Source organism: Mobula hypostoma, chromosome 9, assembly GCF_963921235.1.
Source record: "Mobula hypostoma chromosome 9, sMobHyp1.1, whole genome shotgun sequence".
NCBI classification, from domain to species: Eukaryota; Metazoa; Chordata; class Chondrichthyes; order Myliobatiformes; family Myliobatidae; genus Mobula; species Mobula hypostoma.
In genome coordinates, this window is record NC_086105.1 from 13185403 (window position 1) to 13210284 (window position 24882).

At 42.6% G+C, this 24882-nt stretch overlaps 1 protein-coding gene across 1 annotated transcript in view; it reads right to left on the reverse strand.

The window, feature by feature from the left end:
* LOC134352313 (protein O-mannosyl-transferase TMTC2-like) overlaps nt 1-24882 on the reverse strand; it is a 226675-nt gene that overhangs the window by 63003 nt on the left and 138790 nt on the right. Inside the window, exons 5-6 of the mRNA XM_063059608.1 lie at nt 17970-18055; nt 16344-16528 (exon numbers count right to left, since the gene is read on the reverse strand). Coding sequence (XP_062915678.1) covers nt 16344-16528; nt 17970-18055 — 271 coding nt within the window. The remainder of the gene's footprint in view (nt 1-16343; nt 16529-17969; nt 18056-24882) is intronic.

Genomic DNA, 24882 nt, shown 5'->3' on the forward strand with positions numbered 1-24882 from the left:
AATGGATTTCCTTCATCGTCTTCCTGCATAAAGTAGTGTCAAAGATCACTGCTTTTTAATTCAGTTGGTTGGCCCAAAAAAAATAACATAACATACGCAATTGACGGTATTGAAAAACTGTTCACTCTAAGCCACACAAGTGTACGTGACTGACCCTAATTAAAACTGTTGCCTCCTCCAAATCTTCATTTTTATTCTAAGATTCAAGATAATTGTCAATACCTTCAAACTTTTTATGTAGTTCCTAACTTGCTGAATTTGTGAAATCATTTCATTTTCAATCCCGGCTGTTTCTATCATCATCAAGCCTGAATGTTTGAAACCACAGTGAGCAAAACCGTTCTGAATTGTCTTACGGCTTATATCTCACCAACTATCAGTGACAAAAATTATTGCTTTTTGAACATAAACACATGGTGTAGTGTCTAACGGACTCACAGGTACAGACAATTGATGCTAGTTAGAAAGTGTTCGGCCACAGCAGAAGAAGAAGACAACCCATCTCCTGCCACAATTAAGAGGCATGGAGTCCCAAATAAATGAAGGAAATTCCAGCTATTTTGTCCAGCAGTTTTTGTTTTTTAAGATTTGTCTCAAATAAGCAACTGCACTGATTAATCGACGGCCAGCTAACTGGGACCACTGTAAATACTGTAAAACTATGAGAAACAAAGCTAAGGTAGATCGTGAGAGTCTTTTTCCCAGTATCAAATACTAAAGACAATAGGTTTAAGAAGCATTAATAACAGGCAGTGAATAGATCAATGACCCCCAACCTGTTTTATGCCATGGACACCTACAATTAGCTGAAGGGTTCATGGACTTCAGGTTGGGAACCTCTGCAATACAGGGACAAGGACATTGTGTAAGCAGAGAGATTACCATCAAAGTCGGCACAAATATTTTGTGCTGAAGAGCATCTTTCTCTGCTCTGTTGTGCTAGAACATCCCAAAATGCGTTTTGCCCATGGAAGGACTTCTGAACCGTACACATCAATGTAATGTAGAAAACATGGTGGTTAACTGGTGCCCAGCAAGGTCTCACAGCAATGTCATGTTGCCAGGCAGTTTGTTACTTTAAAATACTTATTCAAGTATACTGTAAATACTGGTCCAAACAGTGGTGTTGACTCCTTTGTATTTCAAACCAAACCTTTGCAACTCCCTGAAAGAAAATTCAGTTGGATCCAAAAGTAAAAGCACTTCCAAGCTGGACTCCCTTGGTATTGCCCTGATGTGTCATCCTAGCTGTTTGTACTCAAGCTGCAAGATTTGAACTTGAATCCACTGACTCAAAAGTGAGAGTACAGTTTACCGAACCACAACTGGCCCTACTAAACATTTGATATCAATTACTTTAAAAGGAGTTGTTTTTCCAGACACCACCACGGTGCGTTGACCATTACTGAAGTCTAAGTCAACAAGTCCATAAGGAAGTCAGTGGTTTGCTGGGGTCCTAAACAACAGCTGATTCAGAAGCAAACTGTGATTATGCAGGAGATAGCTAACATCCTTGTGTTGACACATTTCCTTAATTTCTGCCAGTCTGTCTGCAAAACATACTTTTTAAAGAATCAGCAGAGACGTGGATATCAACGGAGGAAGCTGTGATCCTTTGATCCTTTGACTGTTGGTTTCAGGGGCAGAATCACTGCCATATTCAAAGAGAAGTTTACACCAGTAAAATGTGGTTCCTGGTTCCAAATCCATCTAAGTCAACTTTCATCAAGTTCAGAATTTTTGAAATCTTATGTGGAATGAGACAATTTATGAACCCAACCAAATGATATCTGCATAAGGATTTAATATTTGACAGGATGTGAATCAGGTGTTAATTGATGACCCAACATGACACATTCTTTCTGTTGAAGTTATGGAAATATGGCACAAATAAATGGCAGGGAGTGCCAATGTGGAGAAATCTTGGTGTTGCATCTCTGTAGACAAAATGAACTGCTGGAAGGGCGAGCTAATGAGGTCAATTACAAATATATTGGTTACTTTGTATACCCTTCAACTTCATTTACAGATAAAAAGCTGATATTGGAACATTATAAATCACCAGTTAGTCCCTGAATGGAGGCAATGAGGATAATTCTGGGCACAACACTTGAGGGATGATATAAACATTAAAAGATGATTTAGATTTTGTGTTGTAGAATCATAGGATATAGGAGCAGAATTAGGCTATTTGGCCCATTGAATATGCTCCATCATTTTATCATGGATGATCCACTTTCCCTCTCAGCCCCAATCTCCTCTCTTCTCCTCATATCCCTTCACGCCCTGATTAACCAAGAATCTATCAACCTCTGCCTTAAATATACCCAATGACTTGCCCTCCACAAAGTCACCTGTGGCAATGAATTCCACAGATTTGCCACTCTGGCTAAAAAAATTTCTCCTAATCTCTGTTCTCAAAGAAGATTACTGGAGATGAAGGGAATTTGGTTATGACAAGGGATTAGAAAGTAAAGACTGTTCTCAAAGAAGATTCAGTGATGATCTAAAACAGGGGTTCCCAGCCTGGGGTTCTCAGACACTTTGGTAAATGGTAAGTGTCCGTGGCATTAAAAAAGTTGGGAACCCCTGTTCTAAAACAAAATTATTTAATACTGTATTCAAGTTAGGGAAAAATTATTCCCTCTGACAAATGCCCCAAAAATCAGAGGTCAACTTCACCATGGATAAAGCCACCTTTTTATGAACTCCATTAACCATTCCCTCTACCACTGGCATACATTTGCTGCAGTGTGCACCATCTACCAAATACAATGCAGTTATTAGCCTTGGCTGCTCCAAAACTCTTTCACCAAGAAGAATGAAGGCAGCAAGTGCCTGTGAAGAAGTCAGTCACCCATCATCCAGACTTAGAGACACACCACCAATTCTTCATCAATGCTGGGTCCAGTTCCTGGTAGTCTCTCTCTCTCTCTGCTTCGACACTCAGGGAGTACATTCACCAGAAAGAACACAGTCATTCAAGAAGAATGCTCACCTACCAAGGACAAATTAGCAATGGGCAATAAATACTTGTCTTGCAAATGACAAAGAATGAATATTGAAAAACAATAGGTATAAAATAATTTGCAAAATGATATGGAGTAAATATGAGGGTAAAAGATTTCACTCAGAGTGCTGTGTGGATCGGGAAAGATGATGGAAATTGATTTTAAAAAATTAAATCGAGACAGTCAGGTATGGCATGGTAGTATAGTGGTTAGCACAATGCTTTACAGTGACCTGAGTTCAATTCCCGCAGCTGCCTGTAAAAAGTTTGTACGTTCTCCCTGTGGCCGCATGGTTTTCCTCCGGGTGCTCCAGTTTCTCCCACAGTCCAAAGGCATACCGGATGGAAGGTTAATTGGTCCTGTAATTAGGCCGGGATTAAATTAGGGGATTGCTGAACAATGTGGCTTAAAGGGCCAGAAGGACCGATTCCGCCCTGCATCTCACAAATAATTAAAAAGTAAGTTTGAAATTTAGATGATTGCAGCAAAGAGCTGAGATATGAGGCAATGTTCTTTTAAAAGAAACAAAAAAACAGCAGAGGACAGTAGGACAAATTGCTTCCTTTTGCATGAGGTATTTTAATGGTATATGCAAAATGGTACTCAATCTTTGTGATAAACTCTTTCCCTCTTTTTCTTGCCCACTCATGAATTACTTCTTAGTTTAAGGTACATTCAGCAAGCACACTGTAGCCTAATTCATCGTTCCTTTAACTGAAAAGACTCAGGAGAGCACAGTGGGATATTTAACTTGTGATGGATTGTTTAAAGATATTTTCACGGGATTATCCAGATAAACTGGAGAGCTTGTTTAGAATAGGATCCTGCTGAAAGATGAGGGACACACAGCACATTTTTGGATTGGGACTACAGAGCGTCGTGGGAGCTGAATTCTGAAGGAAGGCAGTTTTTTTAAAAACTTCTTCGAGTGCAAGAAGGACGAGACTGCGCAGGCGCGTGATGTCAACAGGACTGCGCGGAGAGTTGAAAAAGGAGACCACCCTATACAGTGGGCAGCGGAGTGAGTGGGAGCAGAGTGTAGGGCTTTGGCTTCAACAGGCTTCGGCGGTAAACGGGAAGAGGCGAGAGCGAAGCACCAACTCTTTTTTTTCTCCTCCCCCCCCCCCCTTCGCTAATCGGCCCGGACAGACAGGAACAGCAGGGGTCTCACAGCTAACGGTACGAGCTAACGGTTTAAAAAGTTTGTCTGTTTAGCAAGGTAAGTGGGTGAGTAGACTTATTTTTCCTGTTTCATTCCTGTAGAATTAGATAGCATGCCTGCAGGGTTAGTGCTTTGTTCAGGCTGTCAGATGTGGGAATCCTGGGAGACCTCCAGCCTCCCTGATGGCCACATCTGCACCAGGTGCACCGAGATGCAGCTCCTCAGAGACGGTGTTAGGGATCTGGAGCTGCAGCTTGATGACCTACTGCTTATCGGGGAAAGTGAAGAGGTGATAGACAGGAGCTACAGGGAGGTAGTCATCCCTAGGCTACAGGAGTCAGAACACTGGGTCACTGTCAAGAGAGGGAAAGGAAATGCCCGGATAGTGGAGAGCACACCTGTGGCTGTCCCCCTCAGCAACAAATATCTTGTTCTGGATGCTGTTGAGGGGGATGACCTGACAGGGGACGCCCACGGTGACCGGGTCTCTGGCACTGAGCCTGGAACTGTTGTGCAGGAAAGAAGGAGGGAGAAGAGGAATGCGGTAGTCGTAGGGGATTCCATAGACAGGGGAATGGACAGGAGATTCTGTGAGCCTGATAGAGGTACCCGCATGGTGTGTTGCGTCCCAGGTGCTAGGGTACGGGATGTCTCGGATCGGGTCCTGAATATTCTGAAGGGGGAGGGTGAGCAGCCAGTTGTCTTGGTACATGTTGGTACCAATGACATAGATAGGACAAAGGAGGAGGTCCTGAAGAGAGATTTCCTGGAGTTGGGAAGGAAGCTGAGAAGCAGGACCTCCGGGGTAGTAATTTCGGGATTGCTACCTGTGCCACGTGCTAGCAAGGGCAAGAATAGTAGAATCAGGCAGACGAATGCGTGGCTGAGAGACTGGTGTAGGGGGCAGGGCTTCAGATTCCTGGATAATTGGGATCTCTTCTGGGGGAAGTATGACCTGTTCAAAAAGGACAGGTTACACCTGAAACCGAAGGGGACCAATATCCTGGCGGGAAAGTTTAATAGAGCTGTTAGGGAGGGTTTAAGCTAATTTGGCAGGGGGATGGGAACCGGAATGACAGAGCGGAGGAAGGGGAAAACAGAAATAAATCTACGATAGTGAGCAGTAAAGATGTCAGGAAAGACAGGCAGGTGATGGGGCAAATTTGTAGCCATTGGGATGAGTTGCAGTGAAATCAAAGCGAAAAATATCAAATACTGGTCTTAAGGTGTTATATTTAAATGCACGCAGCATAAGGAATAAGGTGGATGATCTTGTTGTACAGCTACAGATTCGCAGGTATGATATTGTGGCCATCACTGAGACCTGGCTAAAGGATGCATGTCTCTGGGATCTGAACGTCCAAGGATACACGGTGTATTGGAAGGATAGGAAGGTAGGCAGAGGGGGAGGCGTGGCTTTATTGGTAAGAAATGATATTAAATCATTAGAAAGAGGTGATATAGGATCGGAAGGTGCAGAATCTTTATGGGTTGAGCTAAGAAATAGCAGGGGAAAAAGGACCCTGATGGCAGTTATTTATAGGCCTCCAAACAGCTGCAGGGATGTGGACTACAAATTACAACTGGAAATGGAAAAGGCTTGTCAGAAGGGCAGTGTTATGATAATTGTGGGGGATTTTAACATGCGAGTGGATTGGGAAAATCAGGTCGGCACTGGATCTCAAGAGAGAGAATTTGTAGAATATCTGCGAGATGGCTTTTTAGAACAGCTTGTTGTTGAGCCCACTAGGGGATCAGCTGTACTGGATTGGATATTGTGTAATGAACCGGAGGTGATTAGAGAGATTGTGGTGAAGGAACCCTTAGGAGTCAGTGATCATAACATGATTGAGTTCACTGTGAAATTTGAAAAAGAGAAGCCGAAATCTGATGTGTCGGTATTTCAGTGAAGTAAAGGAAATTACAGTGGCATGAGAGAGGAACTGGTCAAAGTTGACTGGAAAGGGACACCGGCGGGAAAGACAGCAGAGCAGCAGTGGCTGGAGTTTATGCGAGAAGTGAGGAAGGTGCACGACAGGTATATTCCAAAAAAGAAGAAATTTTCGAGTGGAAAAAGGATGCAACCATGGTTGACAAGAGAAGTCAAAGCCAAAGTTAAAACAAAGGAGAGGGCATACAAGGAAGCTAAAATTAGTGGGAAGACAGAGGATTGGGAAGTTTTTAAAACCTTACAAAAGGAAACCAAGAAGGTCATTAAGAGGGAAAAGATTAACTATGAAAGGAAGCTAGCAAATAATATCAAAGAGGATACTAAAAGCTTTCTCAAGTATATAAAGAGTAAAAGGCAGGTGAGAGTAGATATAGGACCGATGCAAAATGATGCTGGAGAAATTGTAGTGGGAGATAAAGGGATGGCAGAGGAACTGAACGAGTATTTTGCATCAGTCTTCACTGAGGAAGACATCAGCAGTATACCGGACACTCAAGGTTGGCAGGGAAGAGAAGTGTGCGCAGTCACAATTACGACAGAGAAAGTACTCAGGAAGCTGAATAGTCTAAAGGTAGATAAATCTGCCGGACCAGATGGAATGCACCCGCGTGTTCTGAAGGAAGTAGCTGTGGAGATTGCGGAGGCATTAACGATGATCTTTCAAAAGTCGATAGATTCTGGCATGGTTCCGGAGGACTGGAAGATTGCAAATGTCACTCTGCTATTTAAGAAGGGGGCAAGGAAGCAAAAAGGAAATTATAGACCTGTTAGCTTGACATCGGTGGTTGGGAAGTTGTTGGAGTTAATTGTCAAGGATGAGGTTACAGAGTACCTGGAGGCATATGACAAGATAGGCAGAACTCAGCATGGATTCCTTAAAGGAAAATCCTGCCTGACAAACCTATTACAATTCTTTGAGGAAATTACCAGTAGGCTAGACAAGGGAGATGCAGTGGATGTTGTGTATTTGGATTTTCAGAAGGCCTTTGACAAGGTGCCACACATGAGGCTACTTAACAAGATAAGAGCCCATGGAATTATGGGAAAGTTACATACGTCGATAGAGCGTTGGCTGATTGGCAGGAAACAGAGAGTGGGAATAAAGGGATCCTATTCTGGTTGGCTGCCGGTTACCAGTGGTGTTCCACAGGGATCAATGTTGGGGCCGCTTCTTTTTACGTTGTACATCAATGATTTGGATTATGGAATAGATGGCTTTGTGGCTAAGTTTGCTGATGATATGAAGATAGGTGGAGGAGCCGGTAGTGCTGAGGAAACGGAGAGTCTGCAGAGAGACTTGGATAGATTGGAAGAATGGGCAGAGAAGTGGCAAATGAAGTACAATGTTGGAAAGTGTATGGTTATACACTTTGGCAGAAAAAATAAACGGGCAGGCTATTATTTAAATGGGGAAAGAATTCAAAGTTCTGAGATGCAACGGGACTTGGGAGTCCTCGTACAGGATACCCTTAAAGTTAACCTCCAGGTTGAGTCAGTAGTGAAGAAGGTGAATGCAATGTTGGCATTCATTTCTAGAGGAATAGAGTATAGGAGCAGGGATGTGATATTGAGGCTCTATAAGGCGCTGGTGAGACCTCACTTGGAGTACTGTGGGCAGTTTTGTCTCCTTATTTAGGAAAGGATGTGCTGACGTTAGAGAGGGTACAGAGAAGATTCACTAGAATGATTCCGGGAATGAGAGGGTTAACATATGAGGAATGTTTGTCCGCTCTTGGACTGTATTCCTTGGAGTTTAGAAGAATGAGGGGAGACCTCATAGAAACATTTCGAATGTTGAAAGGCATGTACAGAGTAGATGTGACAAAGTTGTTTCCCATGATGGGGGAGTCTAGTATGAGAGGGCATGACTTAAGGATTGAAGGACGCCCATTCAGAACAGAAATGTGAAGAAATTTTTTTAGTCAGAGGGTGGTGAATCTATGGAATTTGTTGCCACGGGCAGCAGTGGAGGCCAAGTCATTGGGTGTATTTAAGGCAGAGATTGATAGGTATCTGAGTAGCCAGGGCATCAAAGGTTATGGTGAGAAAGCGGGGGAGTGGGACTAAATAGGAGAATGGATCAGCTCATGATAAAATGGCGGAGCAGACTCGATGGGCCGAATGGTCGACTTCTGCTCCTTTGTCTTATGGTCTTATGGTCACATTGCACATGAGAGAGAATAGCTGTAGCTACTTACTGAAAAGATTTTGGGAATGACGCATTTCAGTTAAATATTGTAGCTGAAGTGGTTCTCCCATGGGCAAAGAAGTTTGAGAAGAGGTTTGCCCAAGGTGTGTAAGGTCGTGATGAGCATAGATAGGGTAAGGAGATCTGCTCCCATCAGTGAGCTATTTACAGATCGAGGAAAACAGATTTAAAGTGATAGATGAATGATTCTGAAGAAATGTGATGGAAAGGTTTCTACACAGGGAGTAGCTACAACCTGGAACATGATGGTGAGACACATCCTAGGATTTGCTGGGAGACACAATCGGTGATATAACATGGGGTCATCCAGTCTTTTGATATCAGACACTTTCGCCAGGCAACCCAGCCAGAGTTAATCAGGCCTTGGCTTGTGTCCCAGCAGCATCGGTCCACAGGCCACACCTCTTGATCCATATCCATCTTTGATGGTTTGCTCAACAGCCCCTGTGACGGTCCTGATAGCTTTTTTCTTTGTAGCCACAGTAATGCCAAGGAGAGAGTGGGTTCTGAACAGCAAGCAGTCACAAAATCTCTACACCCTTGCTGCCAAAATGATAAAACAGAGTCATCAGGGGCAATCAAAAGGGAAAGAAATGCAGAGAAATACAAATTACAGGGTTGGTGTGTTTTATTGACCTTTCAAAAGCCTACAACTTCATCACCAATTATATTTGAGAATTAGGTAGGATTCTCCTCAATTATACTTGTCCTAAAAATTCATCTGCATTCTACATCTGTTACACAATGATATGCAAGTCATGATTCTAATCAAGGGGTCCTCTGCTAATCCAATTCCAATGCAGACGGACTCAACAAGACTGTTGTTGTCACTCCAATCGCCTTCTCAATCCTCACCATTACAACAAGGGACCTCACCTTCAACAAGCTCTTCAGTGGAGTGGAGCTAATCTACAGAACTAATGGAAAACTGTGGAACCTTTATTGTTGCACTCCAGAACCAAGATCACTCCAATTTCAGTTATTGAAGAGCATTATGCAAATGACGCAGGCGCACATACACACTCGAAGACTGAACTCCAAATCAGCATTGACTGGTTCACTAAAGCATATGAGAGAATGGGCTTCATATTAACATAAGACCATAAGATATAAAAGCAGAATTAGGCCACTTGGCCCGTTGACTCTGCTCCACCATTTCATCATGGCTGATCCATTTTCCCTCCCAGCTCCAATCTCCTACCTTCTCCCTGTAACATTTCATGTCCGGACTATTCAAGTGTCTATCAACCTCTGCCTTAAATATACCCATCTGTAGGACAAAGGATTTCTGCCATCTTAATCACTTTCCAAATCACACATAGAGACCATAGAAAAACTACAGCACAGAAACAGGCCTTTTGGCCCTTCTTGGCTGTGCCGAACCATTTTCTGCCTAGTCCCACTAACCTGCACGCGGACCATATCCCTCCATACACCTCCCATCCATGTATCTGTCCAATTCATTCTTAAGTGATAAAAAAGAACCCGCATTTACCACCTCGTCTGGCAGCTCATTCCACACTCCCACCACTCTCTGTGTGAAGAAGCCTCCCCTAATGTTCCCTTTAAACCCTTCCCCCTTCACCCTTAACCCATGTCCTCTGGTTTTTCTCTCCCCTTGCCTCAGTGGAAAAAGCCTGCTTACATTTACTCTATCTATACACATCACAATTTTATATACCTCTATCAAATCTCCCCTCATTCTTCTACGCTCCAGGGAATAAAGTCCTAACCTATTCAATCTTTCTCTGTAACTGAGTTTCTCAAGTCCCGGCAACATCCTTGTAAACCTTCTCTGCACTCTTTCAACCTTATTAATATCCTTCCTGTAATTTGGTGACCAAAACTGAACACATCACTGACAAAAGTCACCACCATTTCTATTGCACCAGCATAGGTATTGGATCTTTGAAGAAATGAGTTTTGGAAGATTAGGACTTCAAACCTGGCACAAAGCTCATGGTCTGCTGGAGAGCATCAATCTCTGCCCTTTTAGATGCTTCAGAAACATGGACTACCTTCCACACACCCCTCAGAGCACTGGGGAGATACAACCATCGCTGTCTCTGTAAATGCTCCAACAAGTGTAATAGTGTCAGCATCCTGTCCCAGACGAGATCCACAGTGCCAAGGTTTTAAATGTACTTCTTTGGTTCTGACTGGAGGACTGATTGTTCATATACCCACCATCAGACTCCCAAACCAGGCATTCTACTCCAAACTCTATCACAGCAACAGATTACAAAAGGAGTAGAGGCAATAAAAGCCTTCTTGAAAAAAAAATGTAACAAACTCATCAATTTGCTAATATGATGAACTGAATACGGAGGCTTTGGGAAAACTCCGGGCTGCTTCATCAATTTATAGGGAGTGCTGCTGTTGTTACTCGCTTATATTGTTTGCATGATTTGTTTTTTTTTCTCTTTCTCTGTGCACATTGGGGTTGGACTTTATTTTTTTCTAATTGGGTTCTTTCGGGTTTCTTGCTTTGCGGGAGTTGGTAAGCAAACAAGTCTCAAGGTTGTATAATTTATACAATCTTTGATAATAAGTATACCTTGAACCCTTGAACTCATCAGATTCCCTAGTCTACGACCACTCAAAAATGAGAAGGAACAGCAATTAAAAACTAAGCCCTTTAAGTCTCTTTGCTGTGAACATGCAAAACTCAAGGAAAACTGTAGAAATGGTACAGAGCCTATGGAACAAACTATCCATCCCTGCTGTAGAAGCTGTCAACAGGTCTCACAACAGGGGATAATCACAAAATGAAAGTACATGGGAGTTGAAGGCAATATCAATTAATGGGTGGCGAGCTGTTTGTCAGACAGGAAACAGAGGAAGAAATAAGCGGATCCTTTTCCAAGTGACAGGAAGTGCGGAAATACGTATTGAACTTCGTATTTTTTTTGTAACCATTTGATGTAACAAAATGGAGTTGTACAATCACAGAGTGCTATGCTAATATGTAGCAACATATGTATGTGACTAAACTAACAAGAAGAAACTACAAGAAATGTGCTTACTAAAGGATAAAGTGACTGCAAGCACACAGTGTACTGAACATTGCGCAAAAATAAAGAAGTAGCAGAGATGAGTCAACTGCAGATGGCAGACTACAACAAATGTATCTGAAGGCCAGAGCTCACTGGAAATGGTAAGCTCCTCTTGTTATGTATAAAAGGAACCCTTTGTAAACGGTGTGTTGGAAGACCCCTGCCATCCCTGGTGGGAGTGGAGGTGAACTTTCCCCTTGCAAGTAATACAGACACTTGATAAAGATCCACTCAGTGCTGGCACTGTGTTCTGTGAGACTTAGCGGAGAGTTACGTGACAACACCATATTCATCAACTCTTCAGAGAGGAGATGACCACTGAACTACATATAAGGTAGGCTGTCAGAAGCAATATCTCTTCCCCCACATTTCAAATACAAACCAGTTCCACACATTTACAGGCCCAGCTGTCAAGCTCCCTTAAGTATCCCTATCTCTGTCCTGAGTTTTGCTCTCCACATTCAGCTCCCTCCAAGCCAAAAAAATAGAATAAACATTTAATAATGTTCAGGAAACAGAACACGTTTCACTAGATTTTTCTTGAACACTATTTATCACTGGTGTAAGTGAATGTTCTAAAACAGAATAATAAACTCTACTCGCTACCACAGATAATCATACTTAATTGATTATTATTCACTGATGGGACAACAAAGTAGTTAGCAAAATGGGCATTTACTACTGATTCCTAATTGCCTGTGAGCAAGGGTAATATACAGCCTTCATGAATTGCTGCAATGTGTTCACAAAGTACTATTTGACAAGGACTTCCAGGATTTAGATGCAGTGAAGATGAAGAAAAGACGGTCTGAATGAATGGATAAAGGTGGTAGTCATGTTTTGAGGTCATACGCTCAATCAGCCTTTTTCAAAAGACTGAATGTTATTTTCCAATGAGTGGATTTTTCTAACATTTTAGGGCCCTTTATCAAAAAAAACAGGATGTGCTGATGTTGGAGAGGGTTAAATGGAGGTTCATAAAACTGACTGCAGGATTGAACTTGCTTGTCATAAGAGGCGCGTTTGATGGTTCTGGGCCTGCACTCACTGGAATTCAAAAGAATGAGGGGTGACCTCATTGAAACCTATCACATGTCAAAAGGCCTTGATAAAGCAGGTGCAAAGAAGATTTTCCTCTGGAGGGGAAGTCCAAGACCAGTGGACACATACTCAGAATACAGGGAGATTCTCTTAGCATGGAGATGAGGAGGGATTTCTTTAGCCAGAGAGTGGTGAATCTATGGAATTTGTTGCTCAAAGTGGCTGTGGAGGACAAGTCATTGGGTATATTGAAGGCAGAGGTTAATAGATTCTTGATTAGTCAGGGCATGAAGGGGTATGGAGAGAAAGCATGATACTGAGGCCCATGATGAATTGGTAGAGCTGACTTGCTGGGCCTAATGGCCTAATTCTGCTCCTATATATTATTTTTTAATTTCACTATATAAAAATTGGTGGACTACAGAGCAAGCCAAGTACATGGAATTAAGGATTAGAACTGCCAAGTCCTTAAGAATTTCATCACATTGCACAACACTTAAATTTGCTACGTTAGATTTTTTTAATATCTTCAATGGATGTTGGCTTCTCTGGCTGAGATAGATCTTAACAGCTCATCCCTAATTGCTCATGAGATAGTGAGCTGCTTTATCAACCACTGCAGCCCTTAAGACATGGGTATGCCCACCAGGCTAATTTTGTCTCAGTGAAGGTGAAGGAATGGCGATAAATTTCCATGTCAGCATAGCCAGATTGAATTTCTAAGAAAAACATGCCATCAGTAACCCAGATCAGACCTCCAAGTGGACCACAATCCGTCGTAGGGTTTGGAGGCTTGTGTGCCTCGATGACCCGGAGACTATGTTGGCTGGAGTCAGGGCTTTATTCCTTGGCTTTTGGTAGGATCACCCATACCAAACAAGACAAAGGGTAGAAGCCGTATCGAGAGTGGTCCACCGGTCCTCCAGGTTCAGGGCTTCAGCTCAGGTCTAACAACCCTGACTGTAAAATAAAATTGTTATGGAAACAGCAATGAAGAATCCTTCTATATCTGAGTGCGACAGTATTCCTGAGTCTCCACCTGAGAGACTGACAGTAGGGAAAACTGAGAGGAAGCTACTGATATGATGAAGGAAGCCCTGAATACTGTCAGAGATGGATGACCTTCATCGCTGCTCTAAACGCCAACTGTGCAATGGGCAGTAAGTAAGTAACCCAGATCAGAAGGTTCGAAGTTAAAAGTTCAAAGTAAATTTATTATCGAAGTACATATATGTCACCATATACAACCTCAAGATTCATTTTCTTGTGGGCATACTCAAAAAATCCATAATAGAATAATAACCATAATAGAATCAATAAAAGACCGTACCAATTTGGATGTTCAACCAGTGTGCCAAAAAACAACAAACTGTGCAAATAAAAAAAAATAAATAATAATAATAAATAAATGAGCAATAACTATTGAGCACATGAGATGAAGAGTCCATGAAAGTGAATCCATTGGTTGTGGGAACAGTCCAGTGAGGGGGCAAGTGAAGTTATCTCCTCTGGTTCAACAGCCTGATGGTTGAGGGGTAATAACTGTTCCTGAACCTGGTGGTGTGAATCCTGAGGCTCCTCCTGTACCTTCTTCCCGATGGCAGCAGTGAGAAATGGTGACTGATTTTCCTTGGAGAGCCTGCTTGTGATGACATGCTGATGGTCAGAGAGGCAGGTAACTGTACGTGCTCGGTGGCATTCAGTCATGTGTAATGTGTGCCCCACAGCTCACACATGCATGGCTACAAACACCATGAGCCACTCTGATGCAAGCAGGTTCTCATATATGGTCTGCTCTGTCACAATTTAACAGCTGTGTACATACATCTATTGATGCTTCCGGACACATCTTCAGTGATGTTCCTGGAATCATCGGGTGTTTCGGGTCTTTCAACATCATACACCCTCCTCCAGGTGACCCAGCCGGGGCTGATCAGACCCCAGCTTGTGTCCAGATGGCTAGCTACTTATGACTCCATGGCTCCCCTCTTTTGAGCCACAGCCATCTTGAGGCCCTCTCTGCCGCATCGGTGGTACTGCGGATGGCTCTCCTCTTCCTCTCTCCCTCGATGCCCAAAATGCTGAAGGCTCTAACTAAAGAATGGGTTGCAAATCCCCTACAACCAACCTCCACTGGGAGACACCTCGCTCTCCATCCAGCCTGCTGACAGTTGCTGACCAGTCCTGCGTACTTGGAGAGCTTCCTTTCAAAGACCTCTCCGGAGACCAGCATTAGGAACCACCTTCATCTGGGTTCACTTCATATTATCCCCCTAATGCCAATTTTCCCTCAATCCTTGTAATCTGCAGCTCAGCTGTGAACCACACCCCTTTTCCTACTACAACCTACTACTCTGTCACAGGTTAACCCTCATTGGTCCTCTCACCAGCAAGCAATTACAATCAACCCTTCCTCCTATAGCTAAATCCCATCCGTGAGTATCTTGTCTTCCAATCTGAGAGATGTCCCAATTCATTCTTCCAAATTTCAACCACTGAACTTTAATGAAGCTCCTGCCAGCTTTGGTAAGGAACACAAGTTGCCCAAAGTGCACCTGTTAAAATGATATCTTGGGGCAAACATATCCTGATAATGTTCTTTGTATTCATTTCCCTGAGCACCTCAATATTATAGAAACATAGAAAACCTACAGTATAATACAGGCCCTTCTGCCCACAAAGTTGTGCCGAACATGTCCCTACCTTAGAAATTACTAGGCTTACCCATAGCCCTCTATTTTTCTAAGCTCCATGTACCTATCCAAAAGTCTCTTAAAAGACCCTATAGTATCCGCCTCCACCATCGTTGCCGGCAGCCCTGGCAAATTATCTGGCAAAGTAATTGGTGAATCAAACTGAGGCTAGACAATGGTTCCGTGCTTAGCTGCAATACTTGCCCTAGCATCCAGAAAAAGACTTAGAGGCAAACTTGAAGTGATTCTTCAAAAATCTTAATTACATTTATCACAATATGCCCTATATCCTTAAAAATAGCAAAATAAATGTAATTTCACAAAACAAAAATGTAAAGTATAGGGGAGAACAGGCAAGTTTCAAGGAAAGTGAAATAATTGTCCAAGTCTGTGCCTTCAAAGACAGAAATATAGCCAGCTGACTTTGGAGATTACTGATCAGGTGCAACATGACAGCAGGACACCACCACCAATTGCCTGTGATCCAGACCCATGACCTGAACTATTCACTACTGGCTCCACCACTGCAAAGAACATAAAGGAAAGGCCTTTGAGCTTGTGGAACATGTAAGCCCTGTGATGTTGCACACAGTATATTGGGCTTCATGATCAGCAGTAGACCCCAAACAACATTTGTTACTTGTCATACACCATGCATTTGAAGTGTTAAATCTCTGAGTCATGATGTACTGGAATGGTTCGAGCCCCAGTGTCTGATTTACATCAGTTCAATGCTGAGATACATCCAAAGATGCGTTGGGTCACGTCATCAGTGACGTATCCTGGGGTCCTCGGGTGTTTCAGTTCTTTCAACATCAGACACCCTCGCCCAGGTGACCCAGCCAGGGTTGATCAGGCCCTGGCTTGTGTCCCAACAGCACTGGCCACGAGTCTCACCTCTTGAACCACAGTCATCTGGAGGCTTGCAGAGCAGCCTCTGTGATGGTCCTGATTGCTCTTTTCTTTACAGCCCCATAACGCCAAGGAGAGAGTAGGTTCTGCAGAACAAGCAGCTAGGAAAACCTCTGCACCCCAACCCAAGAGGCTCACATTGTGCCCTCCACCCGTCTCTAGCACAGCTCCTGGCATTTGGCTTCTTCATGCTCAAACACCTGTTCTGTCCAGTCTTCCCAAGGAATTGCCGGGACTACCATGACCACCTTGTTCCAGCATTGCTTGCAAACCCTCCATTATAATCGTGCTTCTTACTCTACTCGTACCTCATGTTGTCCTTGTTCATGGAGAAGTTTGCCCAAGTTGTATAAGCAGCTTGTTACTGAACTTCTGTGAGTGTGAGGATCTTTCAGGTTTTCATCGGAAATTTCAGCACATATAACAAAGGTTCTCTTTGCTTCTTCTAACCGACCCTGGTTCATTAAAATAATCCCAGTGTTCAAGTAGGCAGCTGCAAAACAAAAATGAAGAAAGAATAAACAACAGCCGGAAATGTTAATTAAGCACAAGGGATGTGTTCCCTCTTTTCAGTGTCATTTGTCACAGAAGTCTGAAATTTCCACAGTTAGCCTTTAAAAAAGATGCTGTTGACTACAGGTAGGATAATGTGCATATCAAACACAAAAAATAGCCCCACTGTTGAAGCAGTCATGTATTACAATTAAACAACCAAAATATAATGGCAGGAAATTTGCATAACAAATCATTTAATGTGTCTAACAACCCCTTGCATAAACTGTGTTTCTAATAATTATATGCACTTGATATTCCTGCTTATTTACATTTGCGAACCAGTATTTCTCAAGTATTATAGATAAATACCTCCAAAAGGGCCACAACCTTGGAGTGGTTTGGAGACTTGCCTGCCTCGATGACTCAGAGAGCTACATTGGGTGGAGTCAGGGCTTTATGCTTTGGCTCTTGGTAGAGTCACCCATACGAAACTGGTCAAAGGGTAGAGGCCAGACTAAGAGTGGTCCACCGGTCCTCCAGGTTCAGGGGTTCAGCTCAGGGCTAACAACCCTGACTGGTAAAGCAAAATTGTTACAGAAACAGCAATGATGAATCCTTCTACATCTGAGTGTGATGGTATTCCTAAGTCTCCACTCGGAATTCGCACAACGGATGGTAATGAAAACCAAGAGGAAGCTACTGACATGATAAAGGAAACCCTGAACACCACCAGAGATGGAGGACCTTCATTGCTGTCCTAAACGCCAGTGCTGTAAAGGACAGCAAGTAAGTAAGTAACCTAGGTTTAACCAAATGCACTTATTGTCTTTCAGTGGAAATCCCTGGTTCTTTTGTATCGATGGATAAACTACAAACTCTTGCAACTGATAGGGTGGATAAATCCATTCCCTTCTATCTTAAGGCAAAAGTCATTTGTGCTCAATTTGCACAATGCCATTGCAATATCAGAAGAAATGCATATCTCAAAAATAAATACAACTATCCAATTAGGAGTAGTTTCGGCCTGACCCTTGTCATTCTGACTTTGGTATGGAGTTTTGAGCAGAAACATATGGAAGAATCAAACATCAATGCACCAGAACTATTTCCAAATAAATAAAATAATTGGCAACCCAAAAAAAAACATATTTTTGCTAATTGAGCAGAGACTGGAGTGTAATTAGTCTTTCATCACAGTAGTGAATTTGAGTTTTCGTCACTATTACTGCAAAGAGAAATAGCCATAAATTAACATACTGACACTTTAATTGGTTCATCGTAATGAGCATTGACCAACCAACATTTGGTTCATTTTAGATTAGTGCCCCAAATCTGGATAGCAGTGCCTTACTTCAAATGAGAAAAATATATGACTAATTAGCTATTTTGAAAAGCAAAGAATGAGTTAATGTTTTCAGCAAAGTTAAGCATTTACTTACATGCCAGGGTGGGTCGGCTACCAATGGCCAATTTATAGTAGTGTAGAGCATCCGAGAACCGGTCATTTTCTTGTAAGAGCAGTCCTCTGATAATTTTAAAAAAATATGAAATATAAATACCAAGACATTACTGAAAATAAAATGATGTTGAAACAATGGGTATGTCACCTGGAGAAAGGCAGGGTTAAAGACAAATAGTGCATCCCAATGTGGGGATGGAAATAATAAAAACTGAAAGCAGCATTTCCTATTTTTCCCCCAATGTGTTCTCAACTTCAGCAAAAGTACACAGATCCTGATTACATTCCCAAGGACTTTAATCAAGAGAAATTGGATAGCAGTTTCTTCTCCCGCCTCTGGATTGTCCCTTTTCTATCCATCCCACTGTGATGAAAGTTGGTCAAGATTAAGTTTATTGTCATTCAACCACACACATGTATATAGAACATCTAAATGAAACATCATTCCTCTGGGTCTAAGGTGCAAAACACAGTACACATATAGTCACACACAGCACATATAGGCATGATATAGCACATATAGTTATGATAAAGCACAATACAGTCACAAAATAATATCAGCACAATTCCCTGAGTGGTATGGACTAAAGACTGATAGTGCATGGGATGTTGTCTTGCAGCCATGTTGCATCTGATCAGTAATCTTCAAAGTCAGCTGGCTATGTTTCTGTCTTTGAAAGGTAGATAGACAGATAGATAGATAGATATACTTTATTGATCCCGAGGGAAATCGGGTTTCGTTACAGCCGCACCAACCAAGAATAGAGTGTAAATATAGCAACACAAAAAGCACAAACAATCAAACAACAAAATGCAAACTATGCCAGATGGAAAATAAGTCCAGGACCAGCCTACTGGCTCAGGGTGTTTGACCCTCCACGGGGACAATTGCCTCACTTTTCTTGAAATTTTTCTGCTCTCCACCCCTACCCCAACTGCTTTACATTTTTGCTTCCAAAAATGTCATTTATTTTGCTTCATATGAGGCACATTGTGACAGATACAAATGAGATTTTTGAAGAATCACATCAAGGTTGCCTCTAAGTCTTTTTCTGGATGTTGGGGCTGGTATTGCAGCTAAGCACAGAACCTTCATCTAGCCTCAGTTTGAGCCACCAATCCCTTTGCCAGATAAAATTGAGGTGCTCCAGGAAGTGAGTATAAAAACACTGTCAGGCTCCCTCATATATGTTTGCCCCAAGACTTCATTTTAACAGATGCACTTTGTGCAACTTGTGTTCTTTATCAAAGCTGGCTGGAGCTTCATTAAGGTTCAGAGGTTTTGGTCTGGGGACCTCATTGTGCATATTTAACAAACACACGCCAGGTCGTCTCAACAGGGATGAACATGCCAAGAAGTGGACTGATTGGCCTAACTTCATTGGGGGTCAGAAAAGTAATTAGGAAAGATAGATCGCAGATACAAGTTACTTTTGCTTTTTTAGTGAAGAAATCTTCAGGCTATCCCGACACTCTCACCGTTACCCTTCAGAGACTGCCCATTATATATCTTCTAATAGACACTGCAAGGATGCCATTCAGGAAAGATTTCTGTTCAAGGGGAAATAGAAGAACTTCCTACAGATTTAAATAGCTGGGTATTTTTAAATCTTTATTTTGCAAATAGTTTTCTACATCTTTCCATAGCAGTCTCATTTACAACACAGTTAACACTAATATAAAGGAAAACTTTGTACAGCGAGACATTGATAGAATGCAAAACTGGGCTGAGAAGTGCCAGATGGAGTTCAACCCAGGTAAGCGTGAGATGGTTCATTTTGGTAGGACAAATATGACAGCAGAATATAGCATTAATGGTAAGACTCTAGGCAGTGTGGAGGATCAGAGGGATCTTGGGGTCCGAGTCCACAGGGCACTCAAAGCTGCTGCGCAGGTTGACTCTGTGGTTAAGAAAGCATATGGTGCATTGGCCTTCATGAATCGTGGGATTGAGTTTAGGAGCCGAGATGTAATGTTGCAGCTGTATCGAACCCTGGTCAGACCTCACTTGGAGTACTGTGCCTCACTATAGGAAGGATATGGAAACCATAGAAAGGGTGCACAGGAGATTTACAAGGATGTTGCCTGGATTGGGGAGCATGCCTTATGAGAATAGGTTGAGTGAACTCGGCCTTTTCTCCTTGGAGCGACGGAGGATGAGAGGTGACCTGATAGAGGTATATAAGATGATGAGAGGCATTGATCATGTGGATAATCAGAGACTTTTTCCCAGGGCTGAAACGGCTAGCATGAGAGGACACAGTTTTAAGGTGCTTGGAAGTAGGTACAGAGGAGATGTCAGGGGTAAGTTTTTTTACGCAGAGAGTGGTGAGTGTGTGGAATGGGCTGCCAGCGGCGTTGGTGGAGGCGGATACGATAGGGTCTTTTAAGAGACTCCTGGACAAGTACTTGGAGCTCAGAAAAAGAGGGCTATGGGTAACCCTAGGTAACTTCTAAGGTAAGGACATGTTTGGCACAGCTTTGTGAGCCAAAGGGCCTGTATTGTGCTGTAGGTTTTTTATGTTTCTATTCTATGTTTCTAACTAAACATTTTCTTATACCTTCTTTCAAAGAGCAAACTTGGACTACAATATACAATGAACTATGGATTAATTGTGCAAAGTTCAAGTTCAATGGTACAGGGGTCAGCAGGACTTCCTTGTACTCAAATGCGAAGTCCGGAATCAAGCTGTCAAGTAGGTAAGCCACAAAAGCTGGAAACTGTTGCGGGATGTAAACTTTCAGCTTGCACCATCCCATCACTGAGTAACATAAAGCATTTGGCCATTGTACTCTTGGTCAAAATCTTCACAAGGACCTAACCAAATGGCAAAATTGCACAAAATAGCAACAAAAATGGAGTGACCAGAAACCAGAAGCACATCATAACATAAACTACAGCGTCCAATCCACAAACTGCATTGATTAAACTTTGCCCAAGACCCAAGACTCTGGCACCGTTCTCCAGCAGCATCAAGCGAGAGGGAAAGAGAGAGAGACCAGTCATAAGCAGGCAGACAGTGTTGAACATGTGCTTGTCTTTCTCCCTCGTCCTTGGTGATTTCAATCCTCCTCAGCACGTTAATCAGTGAGGAGCGGACTCAATCATGAGTTTGTGTCCTGTCTCCAGGCTTCTTGGCCTCCAGGCCTCACACTCTGCTCAACACCTCACCCAGCTCCGTCAGAGACAGCAAACTGCTAGATCACTCAACTGGCCAGAAAACACAACGCCAAAATGTCGATCACAGGCTCCAACAGTAGCAGAATGATAATTGAAAAAAGAAGTAGTAAAAGAAGTGAAAGAAATAGTTTCATAAACTGTCTGAAGGACATTGCCTTTGGTTGTATTGTTCACTGGAATGGCAACAACCAATATGAACTGGTGTTTGGCTTTGACAATTTGAGCATCAGGAAAGCTGAAATCCACTTGTTTATTCTTGATATGGAGTGTCCATCTCCCAGTTGACGGAGAAATAGATTGCCAGGGGAAATCAAGCAATCTGGAGAATCACTCAGAAGACTAGAGAACAGCAGTTTTATCAGCAACAGTCTTACCAAATGGCTAAGCGGGCACAAGGGGCCAAGCTGCCTTCTCTCTTTGTGTTGTTATCAACCCTAAGAGACATGGGTTGGAAGAACACATGGTCGTACACACAGGGTCGGATCTACATGGATTCCAGTGATGATAAGATACACGTTTCAGAAATGTCAGCTCGCCTGTTTTGACATGCTGAGCAGATCCAGTGATGTCCCTATTCGCATTTCAGATTCCAAGCATCAACAAGGCTTTTTATTTTGTTTTTTTTTCTTTCCACCACAACTACCCTGAAGGAAGGAAAACGGGGGTCTGCTGGATGTCTGCACCTTGAATTGACTGAATAATAATGTGAGCGTTTTAGTGTCTGCTCATGAGAATTGCAGTAATGCGCTCTGACATTAAACTGCAGATGCTGGGAATCTGGAAAAACAGAATATGCTGAAATAAACGCCAAGCAGGTTCAAGGAGCATCATTAGATGTGCTGCTTTAAGATGGCACAAGGAGCTCTGAGTACCAGCGGGTTTCCCGGTGCAGGCTCAAGCCCATCTTTTTCAGTTATCTAATTGTGAATAAGTGAATCTGCCTTTGTAGGCATCGCAAGTTCTTCTGGGGTTAAGGTTACTACAAGTTAACATATTTGATCATAGCTCTGTTGACTGGGGGCTATCAACTGCAATTACCAACCATAATATCTCCATGATTTCTTATGACATTTAATCCACCTAATCTATAATGATTTACAGAGCAATCCCATTCACTGCCTTACTATTTCCCCTGTAACCTATTGCCCCACACTCCCATCAATTCTACCCCCTACCTACCCATTGGGTGCAATTTAATGTGACCGATTAATCCCGATCATGGATTTGGGATGGGGGAGGAAGGTGGAGGACCCAGAAGAACCAGTGTTATTACAGGGACATCATACACTCTCCACACAGACTGCACCAGAGGTCAGTGTTGAAACTGAGTCAGTGTCTCTGTGAGGCAGCAGCGCTACAAGCTGAGCCACTGTGCCATCTTGTTATACTTCATGATTAGAGATTGACAAGGATCATTTGGAAATTGAGTTTTGAATTTTCCCTTCTTTTATCTTCATCTGGACATCTCAAGCAAGGCCTGAAGAAGGGTCTCAGCTCAAAACGTCGACTGTTTATTTATTTCCATTGAGGCTGCCGGATCTGCTGTGTTCCTTCAGCATTTATGCATGCGTCGTCAAGCAAGGCCTGCATTTATCGCTCAGCCTGAGCTGTCCTTGGCCTAAGTGGCTTGTTAGGCCTGATGAAAGTCAACCATATTGATGGGTCCGATATCAAACATGGACCAGGTAAGGGCAGCAGCTTGCTTTAGTCATAATTACTGAGCATAACTGTATTTATTATTAAATTCCAAATTATTAACTGAGTTGTTTAGCTGCCTCAATAGTCACTGAACTCAGGTCTATGGATTTTTAGTCCAGCCCACTGGATAACTACTGAAGTCATTTAACAACTGCTGCAGCAACTGACTCTCTATTTATCTCTATATTACATCCACATCTAAACCTAAATAAATAAACGTTCTCATGGCTAGCTATTAATGGAAAGATTATCAGTGATTTTGTGAAGCAGCTGTTTGAAAAAACACACGCTGGCACAGGGCCTCCTAACTGTTGGCTGGATGAGAGCGGGATGATGATGCAGTAACACTGAATCAGATAATCCCCACTAAAACCTTTAAAATATATAAAAAACATACTTTATGTGAAAGGTTCATGAAGTCCCTTCAAGGAAAATACCCTGATAGCTGGACAATATGGGAATGAGTTCATGCAACACTGAAGAACAGTGAGAACAGTACACTGTCCAAGATGTTACCATTTGCTGCCTGAAAGGAGTTTCTACACCCTCCCTGTTCTGCGTGGGTTTCCTCCAGGTGCTCCAGTTTCCTCCTACAGTCCAAAGATGTACCGGTTGGTAGGCTAATTGGTTATTGTAAATTGTCCTGTGATTAGGTTAGGACAGTGATTCGCAATGGGGGCGGTACTGCCCCCATGGGGGTGTTTACATGTCCTAAAGGGGCATTAGGGGAAACAGAAGTCATCGGGGTGTTCAAGATTCTTGGGGGGAGGGGGCAGTAAGTGGCACCTTAAATTGAGGCAGGAGACCTGTAGTGGTGGTGGAGGATCTCCGTTCAAAACGTCGACTGTACCTGGCCTGCTGAGTTCCTCCAGCATTTTGTGTGTGACCATTAGTACAGCAAGCACTTCCAAAAAAAAAGGCTGAGACACTGGAACACAGAAGGAACCATGGTTCTGCAAGCAGTGAGCACTCATTGTCACAACGTGTCTGAAACTCAGCAATCTCATCCGACCATACCATCCAAACAGACAAGGTGCCCAGCTTGCAGCACGGAACAAGTTCATGCAATTTAACAGATGGTAGATCAAGTACACCCACACCCTCTCAGTTTTCTCTACAGATCTATGGAAAACAGGATGCTCAACAATACAACACAGGTTGGAATCAAACGGTGAAATAGAGCCAATCAGTGAACCTGCTGACCCCAAGGATTCCTCTTGAGGTATTCAAAGTGACCTTGGCTTCATAAGTGCGGTCAAGAACCATCTTTGGAGATTATGGGACCTTAGGTGATTGATCAATTGCACTAACTGGAATAGTGTAAAGGTAGCTTGCCGAACACCAGCTCTATCCCGACTAACGTTCAGATTCCAATCCGAATCTTTGTCAACATAATTTTGCTGTTGTGATCATCTTCATATTCACCTCACCGTTCCTTTGCATCCCACTACCATCATTCCATCTGTGTCAACTCACTGCCTTTGTTGGCATCCAATAGGCATTCCCAGTTTGTGTTAATGTTTTACTTTAATTTAGCTCCGTTAATGATGGATAAATACCTACGGTATGATCTCTATAAATATGAAGGCAGTGAAGCCTTGAATTTTAATCCTGCTAAGAAACAGAAACTACAGAAAGTGTGCCAATACAATATTACATACCTGGAGTATGGCTTTATTCCATTCCTGTCAGATCAGTGATGCCCCGTGTGTCTTATCTGTAATACTGGACTGTCTAATGAAGCCATGAAACCATCAAGATTGCAGTAACACTTCCGTAAAAGACACCCTGAAAAGGCTACTTATGGTATTACTCAGTTCCAGTAGATGAAAGAAGCAATTGAAAAGCGTTGCACACTTGAGTCATTTGCCAAGAAAGCAAAAAATAACCTTGATAATGGTCTCATTGCTTCTTATAACATTTCCAAAATGATAGCAAAGTATAGAAAATCTCATACAAATAGTGAAAAATTAATAATGCCTAATTTATTTAGGTTCAGAAGTGCTCATCACTG